Source organism: Manis javanica, chromosome 11, assembly GCF_040802235.1.
Source record: "Manis javanica isolate MJ-LG chromosome 11, MJ_LKY, whole genome shotgun sequence".
NCBI lineage: Eukaryota > Metazoa > Chordata > Mammalia > Pholidota > Manidae > Manis > Manis javanica.
In genome coordinates this window covers 100,635,922-100,652,892 of record NC_133166.1, presented here as the reverse complement: position 1 = coordinate 100,652,892, position 16,971 = coordinate 100,635,922, and the positions used below count along the sequence as shown (strand labels likewise).

At 41.2% G+C, this 16,971-nt stretch overlaps 2 protein-coding genes across 2 annotated transcripts in view; both read left to right on the top strand.

Annotated features, from left to right (window-relative positions):
- The window catches only part of CR1 (complement C3b/C4b receptor 1 (Knops blood group)), a 130,022-nt gene extending 113,818 nt beyond the window's left edge, over nt 1–16,204 (top strand). The window contains exons 27-28 of the mRNA XM_073216999.1: nt 7,712–7,781; nt 12,621–16,204. Coding sequence (XP_073073100.1) covers nt 7,712–7,770 — 59 coding nt within the window. The 3' untranslated portion in view covers nt 7,771–7,781; nt 12,621–16,204. The remainder of the gene's footprint in view (nt 1–7,711; nt 7,782–12,620) is intronic.
- LOC108394126 (membrane cofactor protein-like) overlaps nt 1–16,204 on the top strand; it is a 49,741-nt gene extending 33,537 nt beyond the window's left edge. Inside the window, exons 2-4 of the mRNA XM_073217020.1 lie at nt 3,718–3,894; nt 12,618–12,722; nt 14,868–16,204. Coding sequence (XP_073073121.1) covers nt 3,718–3,894; nt 12,618–12,722; nt 14,868–14,908 — 323 coding nt within the window. The 3' untranslated portion in view covers nt 14,909–16,204. The remainder of the gene's footprint in view (nt 1–3,717; nt 3,895–12,617; nt 12,723–14,867) is intronic.
- Nucleotides 16,205–16,971: the final 767 nt, after the last annotated feature.

The window sequence follows — 16,971 nt, the reverse complement described above, 5'->3', positions numbered from 1 at the left end:
CCCCGAGATATGGACACAATAGTCAGCTAGGTAACCCCTCAAACTACACCAGCTTCTCAAAGGACCAACATCTTAACTGTGGAGCTATTGGTTTCTAGACTTTACACTTTGTTCCACCTGAATTTGTCAAAGATTTGATGTGTCTCATTTTTATTAAGAACTCATCAGCATTTATTTCTCTTACCTCTGCAATAAAGTATCGTAAATGCAGTTAGTACCATAAAGAAGTTAGTAGGAGTGCTCCTGGGGGTCCCGAACTGGCAGTGCAGGGGGCAGGTGTGGCGTGAGCCACGCTGCAACTGAGCTGAATGTTCGCAGACACCTACAGCAGGCGGGCAGTGCCAACGGGATGCAACAGGCGTGCGGGGGCACAGCCCCCTCCCCTCCCTGCTTCAGTCCATGACCCAGCCCAGCACTGCCCCAGGCCCCTGCGACACGGCTCCACCCACAGACTACCGGGGGGCACCCGCTGCCAGCAGGGAGCGCGTCACAACCGATGGCCCTGCTTGTGCGGCTGAGTGTCTCTGAAGCACCCACCCACCTTCCGCACTGTCACCCCTCCACGGCCCAATGCAAGAGTGCGTTTTGCTTTGCAAGGTGTTCCTTTGGGAACCCGCTTAGGTGGCACCGCCTTAACTAAGGGTTGATTTCAAGCTTTCTTCATATTAGGGAATGGGAGCGGGAGGGGGTTTAGGTCAGGAGGTGACAATCAGCCTCAGACATCTGGAGGTCAGCAAAGGCCTGAGGAGGGTTGTGAACCCCTTGTCCTTGCTTAGTTGACTAACAATCATTTCCTTGTCCTGGGTCTGGCCTTGAGGGACGTCCCTATTTCTGTACATCTTTATCTCAGCAGGGAAGATAAAGATAAGGGGCTGGTTGCATCAGTCTTAAGTCACGAGCAAAATTCCTTTTGATGATTAACAAGCCTATGCGCAGGGCTGCAGGGCTGAGCAGAAGCTTTCTGACGCAGAGACTAAGGCAGCAAAGGAGACAGAGACAATAAGAAGGCAGAGAGACCAACTATTTCACACTGTTACAATATATCAGTCGAGGTTAAACTGTAAAGGAAAAAAAAAATACTAGAAGCTTAAACAAGATAGAAGTTTAATTCTCAGGTTAAGAACTATGGGCTATCTGAGGCTCATACGGTGACTCCATGATCCACAGAAACCTAGGATCCTTCCACCAGAGACTCCGTGTCATCTCATGGTCCAAACTCCAGCCAGCTAAGAGAAAGAATGGGAGAAAGGAACACCATCCCTTTAAGGACACTTTCCAGAAGTGACCCCTGGCACTCCACTTCCCTTCTCTAGCCCGAACTTAGTCCCTTGAATCAGGCTGTAAGGGAAGCTGAGAAATGACAGTGGCCCAGTTGAAAATACAGGTTTCTGTTACTAATGAAGAGGAAAGTGGATCCTGGAGATACCAGTGGTCTCTGCTGCAGTTGGTTACTGCCCTGACCACATGCCTTAGGTAATCAGGAGGCATGGTTCTTAACTGGTCCACTAACTACCTCACTGTTATATGACATTGCAATATACCTTTTACTTAATCAAGTTTAACCCGGTTGTACAAGGGAACACATGAATAGCTCAGCTGAGCATCCTTTGTGACATGTCTCACAGTAACAGTATAGATACCTAATAAATAAAAATGATAATGAAATGTTCCACATTTTCTGTCCTAATTTGGATGGTTTCATGAAAGTGGGTGAAATATCCCTGCCTTTCACATTTAAAGTGTGCAAATGATTAGCTATTCCCTCTGGTTCTCATTTATGGAATCTTTAGGGGAAAGTCATCATTATTTCCTTCAATCATCAGATTTTTTTGAGCACCCCATGTTTGAAAATCTCTAGACTAGGAGCTACTTATTTCAGAAAAACATCTTCCCCACATAATCAAGGAGTTTATAATTTCCTGGTAGAAGTATACATGGGTAAAAAAAGCTGTTGAGCTTCCCTAAAGACAAGTACAACACACAATTCATCCCATGACGAATAAGGGAAATATTGCATTGAGTTATGAGGAAACAGGAATGAAGATGGATTAAGTAGAGGTAAAATTGTAAGTTTGTCTTTAGAAATAAAGGACTGCTTTGCAGAGGGACATTCAGCCTCTCATGTTTTAATTTGTCCTGTACTCTGTAACATCCTGTTGTTATTAGGTCAATGGGGACATCTCTATCAGCTAAAAATGAGAGCCCATATTCAACAAGCTTTAAAAAGGATTCTCTCAAACGTCTTTGAGGGCCAACTTGTCTGTCTTGTACCTCATTGTCAACTCAGGACTCTTATGATGCCTGACATAAAGTAGCCAAACAGAAAAAAAAAAATTACCTTCCAAATTGATTGAAAATGGAGCTACCTGGAGGGCCTGGAACTCCTGCCATAAACTGTAACTGAAGTCTCACCTCAGTTTCTTCCTTCTCTGAAAGTCACGCTTATTTCATTCCACTCACCTTGGTTGTGTTCTCATAGAAAAGCATCGTAACACAGTCCCAGGGCACCATTATTGTGTAATCATTTTTACTGAAACGCCAATGGACCCCAAATCTTGGTGTTCTTTCTAGAAATCCTGTGTCCAAATCCTCCAGCTATCCTTAATGGGAAACACACAGGAGAACCTCAGGAAGTCTTTCCTTTTGGGAAAGAAGTAACTTACACATGTGACCCCCACCCAGACAGAGGGATGACCTTTACCCTCCTTGGGGAGGGCACCCTCTGCTGCATGAGTGACAGTCAAGGGACCGGGGTTTGGAGCAGCCCCACCCCTCGCTGTGGGCTTTCTGGTCCTGCAGGTCAGTGCACGGGCCCCACCCCACAGATGGGTCAGAATATCTAGGCGACAGCTTCCGGATTTCTATATTGACGGTCATTTTGCTTGTGAACATGGCTTTGCTGTGAATGTCAGACATGGAATGACCTGCCAGGAGAACAGCAGACGCTTGTAGATGTGCCACGCTATGTCCCATTGGTGCTTTGATGACCTATCCCTTGGGGGTGAGGAGTGTGTGGTGGCGAGGAGAGAATCAGTGAGGACCAGGTTTATAGAGAATATTTTGAAATGCAGAAGAAAATGCTCTCTAATGCCATCTCTATTGCTAGTTGTCTTTACATTAAGCAGATGGGTATGCAGAGCAAAAAGCACACATTGATGGCAGTAATTTACTTCAGATTTGATGGTGCTATAGAAAGAATTAAAAACATGAAGATGTAGGCATTTCTATTCCTATTGTTACTTCTAAGTGTTCTGCTCAGCCTCTGACTGCATTTAGCAAAGGGAACTCAGGACGCCCTGGAGAAGTGGAGCTTATTTAAGGTTGTACACTTGGCCCCTGCAGCTCATTCCTTTTCCATATTAGTCCTTAATGAAATTAGTCCTTAATGCTGGCATTAGATGACACCACCCAACAATCAGAGGCTCATTTGTGTCTGTGATTGTCCACACAAGCTCCGTCCTCCACTGAGGACAGACGGCACTGAACTCGTAGTTTGTAGATCTGGTGGTACTCCAGTCTGGTGCAGTTTGCGCATGATCCTGTTTAAAGGCTGAGACGTCTGCGTTTAGACAATCAGGCTTCCCGCTGATCAGCAAACATTTAGTGCCTTGTGTCTTCCTGCGGCTCTTATAGAGATATTACCACACGTGTTGGCGGATTCAGACTTCTTTGTCTAACTGAATGTCTTTCCTTGTGCCTGGGGGGACTTTCCCTTAGCATGCCCACCTCCACCCAAGATCCGCAATGGGCATCTCATCGGAGGACGTGTAGCTCCCTATCTCCCTGGGATGACAGTCACCTACACTTGTGACCCAGGCTACCTGTTGGTGGGAAAAGCCTTCATTTTCTGTATGCACCAGGGAACCTGGAGCCAGTCTGATCAGGATTGCAAAGGTACTTCTTATTCTTGCTGGGTTGTATGGGTGATTGACGCACGAGTCTAATAAGGCTGACAGAGCACTTCTGAGAGGATCATGAAATGCATATCAAAAAGGAAGGAGAAAAGCAGAACAGAAGGAAAGAAGGAAGGCTGCCCAAGGGTCCCCCCAAACTCTATCGAATAGGCAGGAAGAGCTAGTGGATTCCCAGTAATACAATAGACAGGAAATAGCGACTTAAAATGCTGTCTGAGCTTTAAGTAATAAAATATTTCAGCTAAATATTTTTATTTATAACTAAAGGACCTCAGGGGGTCACAGTTGGTCCTCACAAATGCCCGTAGATGGTAAATAAGAAGGTAGAAGCATACTTTGTTAGGAGGAAAATGAAGCCTTAAATAAGGCAGTTTCTGTCAACCACACTGCAAAGAGGTTAAGATCATTTAATTCCTGGAATTACTAGATATGGGGACTCATTATAGTCCCCAAGACCAACATGAGGCATTTATTTAATCTCTTCCCTGGAAGAACTTCCAGGCATTATTTCCTTTATTCCTGTTTGCAAAAATGGCTTCTCACTTAAAAATCTTTGTTGGCAATATTCCAAAAAATTGCAAACTATGGAGTTAAAAACATTATTAAACTATTAAATTAAACTGGGGTCTTTGTACAAGCTATTTTTGTTAGTTTCCAAAGAATCTGATGGGGCGGTTGGGCAGAGTATAATTCTTGCTCTTACACAGGAAGAAACTGCGGTATACAGACATCAGTAACTAGTCTGTGATAGGCGGCACCGGCGTGGCGCTGTTGGGTTGGACCGCTGCTCGGTCCCTGTTTTGAGCATGGCATTATATTCTGCCTCCTTTCAAATGTGGTTCTTTTGACTTTGCAAAACTGTAAGTTCGTGATTTTTGCTTTTGATTTATTTCATTTCTTTTCTATTTCTTTTTAGAAACACTATGCTAAGGGCAGGGATGGGGTAGGAAGGGTTTTGGACATTCCTATGTTTCAAAGGTGAAGGAGCTATTAGTCCTCTGGCTGCTCTGGTTACAGGATCCTAGGGTGCTCTCCAACCTGAAAGTCTCTGAAATACTTCATGTATTTACTTGTAAATACTCCCAGCCCTCTCTGATTTTAGGGATAGAAATATTGAGGCCCACAACAGTGATGGTAAGTGATTATCTGTAAGAATGGGCTGCACAAGCTACAGAGTCCCTGAGGCTCTGCAGAAACCAGAAAGCTCACCGCTCCTTGATTTAGTTACATAAACAAGTATGAGGACTCAGGGAATTATTTAAAGATTAATTATACACATTAAGACACCAGAAGGTTCTCCTCAAAACAAAAGGGTAATGTTATATGTTCTTGGCAGCTATTTTAAAAGTCAAATCACAGAAAAGCTCAAGTTAAAAAAAAAAGAATATTTATCAAGCAGCTAGAATAAGGCCAACTTTTTGAACTTTTAGTGTAATAAAGAAAATCAAAATAGATCAACAAATGTGATGTACACCTGTGTGCTTTGAAAGGAAAATAAGGCAGTAGATCAAAGGGAGATATGTGAAAAATATAATAAAGTGTTTATAGTGTTGTCAGACAAGTAACAGTAGTGGTAGTAGTAATGATAGTAACGGTTGTAAAAGTTAACATACACCAAGCACTTAATAAACTGTTCAAAATTTAGATACGGAGATTCCAATTTAATGCAAACAACAATGTGTGAGAAGGGTATTCTTCTTATTACACCCATTTTTATAGGCACAGAAACTGAGACACAGAGGGTTTAGGTAGCTTGCTCAAAACCACAAAAATGGGCTAGCCTGAGTCTAACAAGGCAACCTGCCTATCTGTAGAGCCTGTGTACTTTCACAATAAATAAAAGGACAAAGACCTTAAATGTACAATGGAACAAAAGAAAAAATTCCACTATTAGTCATGATGACATGGAAATTTTTAGGCTAAGATCCCAAATACCAGATGATAAGCAGTTCTTCAGATTCATAAAAGATATATATATATATAAAATTAGAATGGGCCAAACAACTGTTAACCAGAAGCTTCCTGGCATTCAGACCCTCGTGTACACTCCTCTTGAACTGGGCTGGCTCACATATCAACCCTTTTGACCCTCTGGACAAGACCCAGACTAAAAGCAGATCCCCAGACTTGTTCCCAGTCTCTACCTATCTAATCTTGGTCCTTGACATCTTACCACTTTGTACTAAGAGGCAAAGATAGATGAGACCATGGAAAAAATAGTATTTTGCCCTGAGGCTAAGGATAGATTTCTCAAGATACCAGCCTAGGCCTTCTTAGAAAGGATATGGGAAAATAGATTGGGGTCCAGGCTTGGAATAACACACCATTGAACGTTTCACGAGAAAATAGCATTCCAAGTAAGAAAAGGAATCTTTGAAAGCTAGCATCACAGAATGAAGAATTTCTTGGAATTGTCAAATCCCCCATATCCCTCATTTCAATGGCCCAGTTATGCCAGAGACTTGACTCTTATCCACACCTTCCTGCCTAGGAATGATCTTGAGCTTCCTCTTAGGGCCAGAACGTGCCACTAGCAGCACATATAACATGCATTTACCTGTGCCATCTCAAGACTAACATAACATAGTATTGCTTGACAACAGCTAAGTAAATTCAATTCCAGGAACAATGTAAAAACTAAGAGAAGACTCTCAGAATCTGTCAGAGACTTAACGAAGGATTTACACTATATGACACTCATAAAATGTCCTAAAATCCACTTTACTCTTTTCTGTTCCCCAGAATTCCATTTGTTAAAGCAACTGCTTTCCTAGAACCTAGTTCTCTCTCCCATCTAGACTCTCAAAAGCTCCAGCTCGTTAGTTTATACTTCTACTTCCCCTGCTCACTCTCTGAATGTTCTAACTCAAAACTTCTCCATGACATGTCTAAGGTAAATGGAGTTTCTTCTGCACAGTTCAACACAATACAACATTAACATTGGAGCACGGAAGTGCAGAAACAACCTAAGAATGAAGGATTAGAAGGAAGGGCATAAATTTCGTTTACCCAAGTATATAAATATCTGGAAACCGTTAACTGTCACTAAAACTGAAGATAGACAAAAGAAAAGCACAAGGAACTTTTTTTTTTGCCCATTAAATTAACAACAAAAAGCTTCTTATATGAACGCTCAGTACAAGCAAGGATGTGATGAAGCTGATATCCTCCTATGTTGAAGGTTCCATTGTAATTGGCAAAAATCCTATGAAATCCAAGTATGTAATGTATGTAGAGAATAATACTACTATTCATGCCAATTAGGCTTCCTGGGAACCCAATTTAATGAAATAATATAAAATATGAAAAATACTTCCTGCACTTTTGTCAAAGGTTTCATTACAAATAAAACTGGAAACAAATATACAATAGAAATCTTAGACTACACTATGATAGATCCACTAGAATAGTTTATATTAGTTTGTCTCTGTCATAATTTGCATTTCTATTTGAAAACTATGTAAAAACTTCGATGCCGGGGAAAATGTACCAGAAGGGAATGTACCAAAACATTTTGGGGTGGTAGGATTATGGGTGATATTTTTTCTTTTGTTTTATAAACTTCTTGCTATAATTATATTATTTTGTGGCAAAAGTTAAGTTAAAAAGAAAAAAACAGACTCTTCTGATTGCACAAGGTAAAATGAAATTGTGTGAATAAGACCAGTGGTTTTTTATATTAGAAAAAGATTAGGCTGTGTACTTAATAAAAACAGGATGAATTGTCACTGGCTCAGAGCTGCCGTTTGATCATGTTGTGGCAGATGATGTTTTTGTGGCCTTTATCTTTCCTTTAGGGCCATATGATGCTCTCATAGTTGTTAAGTTTCATGAAGGATTTGCTGAGGTACTCTAGCATCTTTAACAGTAAGTATCCCCTTATGATGAATGAAATGTAAAATGAGAGATCAAGATATCTTATAATGCAATTTCAGTTAAAAAGAAAATAAATTCAGACCATGGTGTGGCAAAACTGGTATCCTCGGATGCATGTAGAGTGAGTGTCCTTTATCAAAGTTCCTGTGCAATCATCAACCCATTACAAATGAAATGAAAAATCATTCTTCAGAGTCATACTATCTTTGAACCTTTACAAATGAACTATCCTTCCTATTTTAATGTGACTGGAGAATGCAACTTCCTCTTTGGTTTATAACCTGTGAATATTTCAGAATGGTAGTCTCGCCCACTTGCACAATTTTCTAAGCCCATGTCTGTGATCTGCTTATGGAAGAAAAATAGCTTTGTGATACGGTTTACTTCGAAGAGAATTAGTAGAGTCTGTTGCATAGAAGAGCAGGTACCTTGCGCCTTACACAAGAGACATTTGAGTTAGCTTCTTTTCAATTTGAAGTTTGTATTTCTGTACCAGTGTCCAGTTAAAACCACCCAGGGTCAATGATTCTTTCTTCCTCTGAGATATCCAAGATGATCGCCTCCTCCCTCCCTCCCTCATCTTTATGGCCGATTCCTTGTTAATCAACTGGAGGGTCAAATTCCCAAGTCTAACTGTTGATTTTTTTGTATCATGTTATTTAAGATCACTTCCTTGTATTATTGTCCCGAGGCATTAAAAAGATTTAATAGCCATTTCGTAAAATTTATTTCTTTAGAAATGATTATCTTAATTTAAACAACCTCAGATCATATACCATTTCTTCATTCCATCTCTTAAAAACTGCCTCCTGTTTTTTCCACATTTTTATAAGGGTAATATTCCAGTGGCAACCAGGGCTAATGCCCGGGAAAAAAATCATGGTCCTCCTTCACCTTAAAGATCAGACAGCAAACCTCCCAAACATCAGTGTAGCCCACAATAAAGCCTATTATATGTGTGCAATCCATGAAAATTTCAAAACATTTTCTAAACTTTTATTTTTGGCCTATTTTACTTCTTGGGATAAGGAGTGGATTATTAGAATAAAATGCCATCTACTTTCATGTTAGAAAAAAATGCATAATAAAAATTAGTGGGGGGAGGTACTAAACTTAAATAATCATAATGCACAATTACCTCCTCATAGAGGAAATTGGGCTGATTAAGCATTCCATCATATGTCCATGCGTGGGTAAAGCTGATAAGCTAAGTAAGTGCAGCCTCATGGGGAGGATGGTTTTTCTTATCTGGAGCTCAAGTTTTCCTCCCAGTAAGAGAAGGGCATAAATGTCCTCACAGTCAAGAAGAAGGAAGTCATGGGAGAGACACAAAACATAAGGGTGGAGAGGACCTTAGGAATTGTCTAGCCAGAAAAACAGTTTATCTCAGAGGCAAAAAGACAGACAGGCATGGACTAGTGTAGCCCAAGATGGCCTGCGCTTTGGGAAACAAGATCAAACCAGGCCTGGATGTCCACCTTGGATACAGGACACAATTCAGAAACTAACCAGGTTTCAGTTGTTGGCAACACTTTTACGTGGTGTTTAGCACAGGCAATTTGTTTAGTAAATATCTATTGTTTACTCTCTGTGCCTGGGACAGTTCTAAGGCTTGTTATGTATCCTGCAGTGAAGCTAAACAAAAGTCCCTGTCTTTGTGGAGTTTGCATTCTGGTGGAAGGAGACAGACTGCAAACAAGACACTTCATTAATTAACTATATTAAAGGGGATGAAGGCTATAAAAAATAGAGCAGAATAAGAGAGATGCAAAGATGGGTGTGGGGGATTTGCAATCTTTAATATGATTAGAGCAGGCCTTACTGAGGAAAAAAATCATTTATCTGTGTGTGTGTATGCTTTCTATTTTTATCTCATTTAAGTTTCTTAGTAACTCTTCAAACTGCTTTTGCTTTTTTTAAAAAGAAAATTAACTCTTTGTGCCCTATTTAGTGAAGGGGGTAGGAAGGAAGTGGCCAGAAAGTGAGGTTAGCAGGGGAAATGAACAGTTACAAAAACCGGTCAATGGGTTGAGGTGGTGGTGTGTATCCCACAGAAAAACTGTTGTGATCAGCTGGGGATAACTTACCGGGGTTGCAGCAGGTCCTGAGACTGAAAGATGTGATGGCTAGAAGTGTCACTCTTCTCAACCCTGGAATTCTGCCCCAAGTCTCTGCCAGATTAAATAGTGCATCTTCAACTTGTCCTACATATACCCCAGGGTTTCAAGGATGCTCATGATTTTAATATATTGGCACTAAACATGGTGAGCAAAGCACTACAGATGTGTACCCCATTGTGGATGATTTTGCTTCTATCCTCAGTTTTCCCAGATTCAGTGTCAGGTGCCCTGTGCATCCCCCCCTGGGGCTTTCCACACTCTATTCAATCCCCTCCACTCTCCACAGCACTCCCCTCCCAAAGTCACGGAGCTCTTTATCACTCAAATAATTTTTATATAATGATTTTGGACCTCCCCTCGTGCAGTCATCAAGATTAATAAGAATAGCAGCAACTAACATGTTCGTTTACAAAATGCTGTACCATTTATTGTCTTCCTTGGTCCTCAAAGCCACTCTGTGAGGAAGGTAGGCCCAATGACATGGTTGCCCCAAAGCAGAGGAGAGAAATTCAGGGACTTGCTTAAAATCATACCACTAGCAGGTTGTTACGAGTTACAGTTGGGTCCTGATTATCTGACTCATAATCTTGAACCTTTTTAGTTATTCTGGTGATAATTTTAGTTGCCCATTTGTGAATCTGATTCTGATATACTGAAATTCAGTATCCAGAACAGTGTATAGTACAAAGCTGGAATATTTCCTTTTTTCTTTCGATATTCATTTTTTCCTCCTCTATTTTACTGGAATTGTTTGAGCTCCTCTGGTATATTCAGTCTGTATCCTTCTAGAGAACAGTAAGCAATCTCTCCTTTTCTACTCTATTCTGTGTTACTAGCTGATAACAAAATTAAGTTTTTCTGTAAGGGCCTCTGTCCATGTGAAGATCTAGGGAAATTTTTCCTTTCCATTCGCATAGATCTTTCTGTACTTTAATTTTGCTGCCTTGACATTCACTCATGAAAAGAACGCTGTGGTTTGCACATTTGATATGTCACTGTGGATTTACTACATCAATAATTTGAGGAAATTTAAACAAGTCATGCACTGATCACAGAGGAATAATACTGTGAAATTCCTTCATTCAGAGGCTGTTTATTCTTGCCTCTTGTTTCTGCCTCTGATCTATTCCCTTTTCTATACAAAACAACTGTCTTGTCCATAGTCAGACAGTACTTCTAAGTCTCCACTGGTATGATGCTTGAGTGACAAAACTAATAAGGCCACTCTCTGCAAAGATTCCCTGTACTGCCCTGTGTACCCTTTCTGGGCACACAGCTGATGTGTCTTAGTCTTTCTGGAGATCTGCCCCCATTCAGGAGATGCCCAGGAGCCCACCCATAGTTGCTTCATTATATCCAAAGTTGCTGCTAGTGCTCTTGGTATTTAGAATTTACAATGGTTTTAGGAGCCCTGTATTAAGGATGGGGTCAAAAACCAAATATTAAAATAAGAGATAAGCGATAATCCTACTGCTCTTATGATTTAAAATTACAAAATGGTTTCAGAGATCTGTGCCAGGAACTGAGGGCAGAAAATAATACACATATTCTGTTACCTTATAACCACCATTAGTCAGCTGGATGGCCAACCATTCAGCATATATTCACTAGGGCTATTTTATCTCACACCCCATGTATCGCTCATCAGCCAAGACCACTTTCAGGCCATTACTCACCTACCCGCTTAGTCACTGCTGCTTGGAAGTGCGTATCACCTGGCTGTACTACCCTCTGCTTTTCCTCTTGCATTGATCTCATTTGCCCTTCCTTCTCCTGTGAAAACTTTGGCTCCTGACTCACAGTCTTCCCCATTGTCTCAAGTGAGGTCCTCCTATTTTCCATGAGAGGTAGTCACTGAACAATGAAGTTGTGCTAAGAGGTGGAGTAAGTTAACTCTGTGTGCTTCTGTTCTTAAATCCCGAATACCAATGTGTACTTGAAATATAAAGGCATTGGAATTATTTATCCTTTCTTCTATGTAAAATTCAATATAAATATCTAAGAACACCCAGTGAAGCAGACTAGCATATCAGGGGAAAACCAAGGGCTTTGCACTCGGCAAGAACCTGTTCACATTCACTGGCTCCGACACCCTGAGCAAGACACTTATCCTGTAAAACAGGGATAGAAATAACTCCTACCTCACTTACAACAGTGCCTTGCCTATGATGAATGTCAGAAAATGTAATTGCTAATTATATGAGTGCTATTATTGACATTTAAAAGTGATTAAATACTTTCATTTACTGTCAGTTCTCATATAGCTTCAGTACAACTCCTGTGATATCTCCTAACTGTGAATATTAATTGTACAGAAAATAGAACGTATATCTTCAGTATAGGGGAAAAAGGAACCTGTGTAAGATTTGAGTGCAAGGCCACTTATGTTGTGAAGCACAAATGTCACAACCTTGTGGTAAAAGTGAAGTAATCTGAATTACTTCTAAGGCAAGGACACTTGCCTATAACCAAATTAGTCTTCTGAAAAATGTATAGAATGGTTTTAGTACTATTTCCTAATTGAAGTTTTTACTTAATCTTGAAAAGGGGGATTTGATGTATTTTTCCTTTTAGATATCTTTGAAGGTTTCCAAAAATTAGGAAAATTATGCCCTAAATTTCCAAGTGAAAGCTGCTGACAATATTTTTCAAAACTGAAACGTATATAGTTAAAGTGTTTTTCCTATTTGTTTCCTCTGCCAATTAGCAGTGATACAGATGAAAAATCTAAAGAAGGGATTATCCACTTACATCCTCAAGAAAGCAACCTTCTTCATCCTCAAACTCTACAAACAAATCAAGAAAATAACAGGTACCTAGCACATATATGGAATTCAAAATGTTTCAACAATTCAAAGCGGAGCCACGATCTGAATATGATAATAGTGCACCAGTTGGGTCCCTGATACCAAAGACGTCAGGAAGTCCCGCCTGAGGGGAAATGCCCTGGGGGTGGCTGGCTCCTCTTGGATTGATGTTGTGTGCAGTGGTTGGGGGGACGACTCGGTCAGGCCTGTGCGCAGGCAGTTTTTCCAAAGCTTTCTGACAGTTTTGGGCATTTATGCTGTGAACCTTCCAGAAGTAGTAAGCTTTTCTCTTTCTTGTGGACCCCAAGCCTGTGCCACACGGGTGTCCTCCCAAATCCTACATCTTTTAAATGTGCAGGACGTCTCCCGGATCCCCAGGAGACTCCTGCTCTACGTCGTACCCTGCTTTCCGACTGGCCCTGAATTCTCTGCCGCCCTGGCCCCCTGTGCCTGCCTCCCTTTCCTGTCCTCCTCCACGTGGGCTTGTTACCACACCTTCCCCCTTCATCCCACCTATTCACGGCAGCCTGGCCAGAATGGGTTCTGAGTAAACGTTTGGCTGTTTGCTAAAGGTTCCCGATGAAAGGGAAATTTCTCTGCCACTCAAAGCGCCCACAACACACAATTAAATACTAGCAATCAGTGCACTAAAAAGTGACCATTTTTGTGAAATAAAGTTTTACTGGAACACAGCTGCACCCACGCATTCACCTAGTGTCCACGGCTGCTCTCACGACAACAGCAGGGTTGAGAAGCCACAGAGACGCATACCCTGCGTGGCATACAGAGCCAAACTATTTCCCCTCCTCCATCTTAGCCAGTCATTTACCAGGTCCTTGTCCCTCTGCTATTCCCGGGAGTCCTGACATCTCCTACCATAAGGTCCTCAGGGCTCTGTCAGAAGCAGCAGTTCCACAAGACCTAGGAAGGGCTTAGGCCCTCCCATCGGAAGCAGTACAAACAACACCTGTTAGTCAATTTCCTTCTTCCTGTCCTACTTTCCCATATCAGTGTGCTTTAATCTGAACCTGCCATTGATATCTACACACATGTCAGAAATGTTAAATTCGACAGAGGAATTTGGAGGCGATCACAGGCAAAGATAACAGGTGCAAGAGTCATGTTATAGTTTACAATGATAGAGGCAATTTGAATTTTTGTAAACAACACCAAGTATAGGTTATATTCCTGTTTTCTTCTAAATAGAAGGAAATGTGCAGAGCTTTATGTTTATTATCTGGTTTCAACTCAATTTGCTTCTTTGGAATAGCGATTTTTCATGAATATTTGCAGAAGTAAAAGAAATGTGCACTGCTTTTGAAAGATTCAAAATTGGCAATTTGCTTTTGGAGGCTTTAATGATCATTTACCTTGAACCTGCTCAAATGGGCATTTACATATGCCTGGGAATGTGTGCCTAGTACACCAAGGGGATGTAGAAGTGATAAGTGAAAATGACACGGTAAAACAATATTTTTTCCAATGTTGTTCCAATCATGTAAAGGAGGAATAGCATTGTGTCTGTATTGACACTAATAGGTATATAAGAGAAAAGAAAACAATACAGGAGACTTTAAAATAAAAAAGACAGAATATTCTGCTTTCAAATATTAGTTATGCCTTCAAGGCTGTTGGGTGATGCATTCATTTGCTTTTACTATTGGGGTAGTAGGATGGAAAAGTTGCAAAACTGACTCACAGCCAGCCTGCTGCCACCAAAATAAACAGACAAAACTATAGAGGACAGTGAGCACAAAGGCTGTCTTTGCAAAGGTTCATTTAAAAATATTCCACAAGAGTACTTAAAACCTCCCTTGATTTCATCTCATTCCTAAAACAGGTTACCTGCCTAAAACACCTGTCCACCTTTCTTCTAATCTAAGTTGCATTAACCCAGGTCAGAGTTACTCACCCATTTGAGTAAGGACCCCTTTTTAAATTTCACACAATTACCTCAGTATAGACTGAATCAAATGAGAAGTGTACAATAAATATTTGAGAAGAAATTTATCAACATTTCATCTATTCTCAACTTTTTAGGAATGTTCATGTGCCTCTAGACACACACCAAAGTGTGCATGACTATTGACCACCTTTTTAAAAAGTGGTAGGAAGTGCTTAATGAATTTGTCTCACATTTCCCCTCTAAGGTTGGAATTTGGACCACAGCTTTCCACAGAAGCAAGTTTAATCATTTGTGGCAACAAATGGTAGACAAGGAGTCAGTGAAAGTCTGTAACCAAGCCTAAGGCCTGTGCAGCCAGGCCAGGTGCAGGGGCAGAGAGGGTGACACAGCTACCCAGGTTCACTGCAAAGACACAGCCAACGTGTTGAAGGACATGAGAATATTCAAAAGTGGTGCAGGTACCAGAGGATGTTGGGGAGTCTCCTGAGGTAGAAAGAGAACAAGCATGAGTGATGAGGTGGCGATAATGACTGGGGGTGTCAGGTGAGCTGATGGGCCTCCTCGGGGCTCTGGTGGAAGGACAGCGATCCTGGCCATAAGGAAGAGGGGAGACTTCAGCACGGCCAGGAAGCCCTCGGGCACCTTGGACCACACAGCCCTCCTTTCCGTCTTGACTGTGCTTAGGGGAGGATGTGGTTTCTGAAGCTAAAGTCCCTCCAAACTACCAGCTACTGTTTTCTTTCCCCCTGGCACAACCATGGTTCAGAAAAGTGGCTCAAGGAAATATTTTGCGTGTTCAATGAGGAACCTCTATGTTTTCTGGAGTGAGGCTTTTTTTGTTTAGCTGCTCCTCTCTGAGATCACTCTTCCTTTGACAAAAGAAGGGAAGGTTAAGTTGCTCATTAGTCTCTCTTTTCTCTATTCAATGTCTCAGTGTATGCCATACTTTCTTCTGCCCTCCACAGCAACCACACCCAGAGGGCAATAAACATTTCTTCTGAACTTGTAACAGATGTGTAATGCTAGCATAGACATTATCAGCATATAAATTCTGGGTATTTCAGTATCTCCTATGCTGTCATCTAAATAGAAATATCCTGTTACTCCAGTGTCTTCCTTGACAAAGTACTGTAAAGCTGGAGAACACCTCAAATTCAGATGGTTGGCTGGAAATCAGCCAGTTCATTTCAACAGAATAAGATCTGAGACTCATTCAGTCTTGGAAGTGACTTCACAGAGACGCAAACTTGTGCGTATGAAGATGCTGACACTCTCCTATGTTGTAGTGAAGCTCCAGCCCCTTATTTAGGTTTACTGCCACCCTTTCACCGCTTTTCTTGTGCTGAGAGCACACAGTGTGTTAGGCAGGGGAAGGACTGCACTTAGAATTATAAATAGATGGTGTGACTTAGGATTTCTGTTTACAAGTTTGTCATCTTTCTAATTTTTAAATGTGTGTAATATGGTGGGCTCATTAAGGAGAAATGGGAAACTGCAGGATGAAGATATGGAAAACAAGTCAAATATAATTATGTTACCCAGTGATACCACTATTAATAAATTTATTCATTTTGAAATTTTCTTCATGTTTCTTTATATATACAAATTTCCTTTTCCAATAGACTGTTTTTTTTCTATAAAGCAAAACCCTCTCCTTTTAGAAAGAATGGATTAAAATATACGCTAATATCAGTTTTCACTTTCTCTAGGTAGAAAAATATAATTCTTGTTTGTGCTATAATGACTTATAAATAATGCATATTTGGTCATTCATATGACCAAATATATATTTCCCAGGTATATTTGGTCATCATCTCCAGTTCCTGTAAACACTGCAGAATCTTAAAGTTGAAATGGGTGTTTTTGTCATGTAGAGACTTTTGAACCCTACCCAAGGGCAGGAGCTGCAAACTGAATCAGCCAATTGCCAATAATTAAGTCAATCATGACTATGGCAAGGAAGGCCTCACAACAACCCCTGAGAAGAACTTCTCTCTGTCTCTGCTGAGCTTGGTTGGATCCTGCTTCGTGGCCAGAGAGCGCATGTATGCCTGGGGAACCAGAACACCTCCCTGCTCCACCGAGCCAGGCCCCAAGCTCCAGGAGGATAGAAGCTCCTTTATGTGAGGCCTTGCCCTGTGTCTCTCTTCATCTGGCTGTTAACTTGTATCCTTTACCATATCCTTCATCAAACTGGTAAATGTTGAGTGTTTTGCTGAGTTGTGTGAGCCCCTCTGGCAAATTAATTGAACCTAAGTGGAAGGTCGTAGAACCTCCAGTTTGTAGCCAGTTTGTCAGAAGCACAGGTACTGCCTGGGGCTTGCGGCCAGCATTTGGAGTAGGGGGTG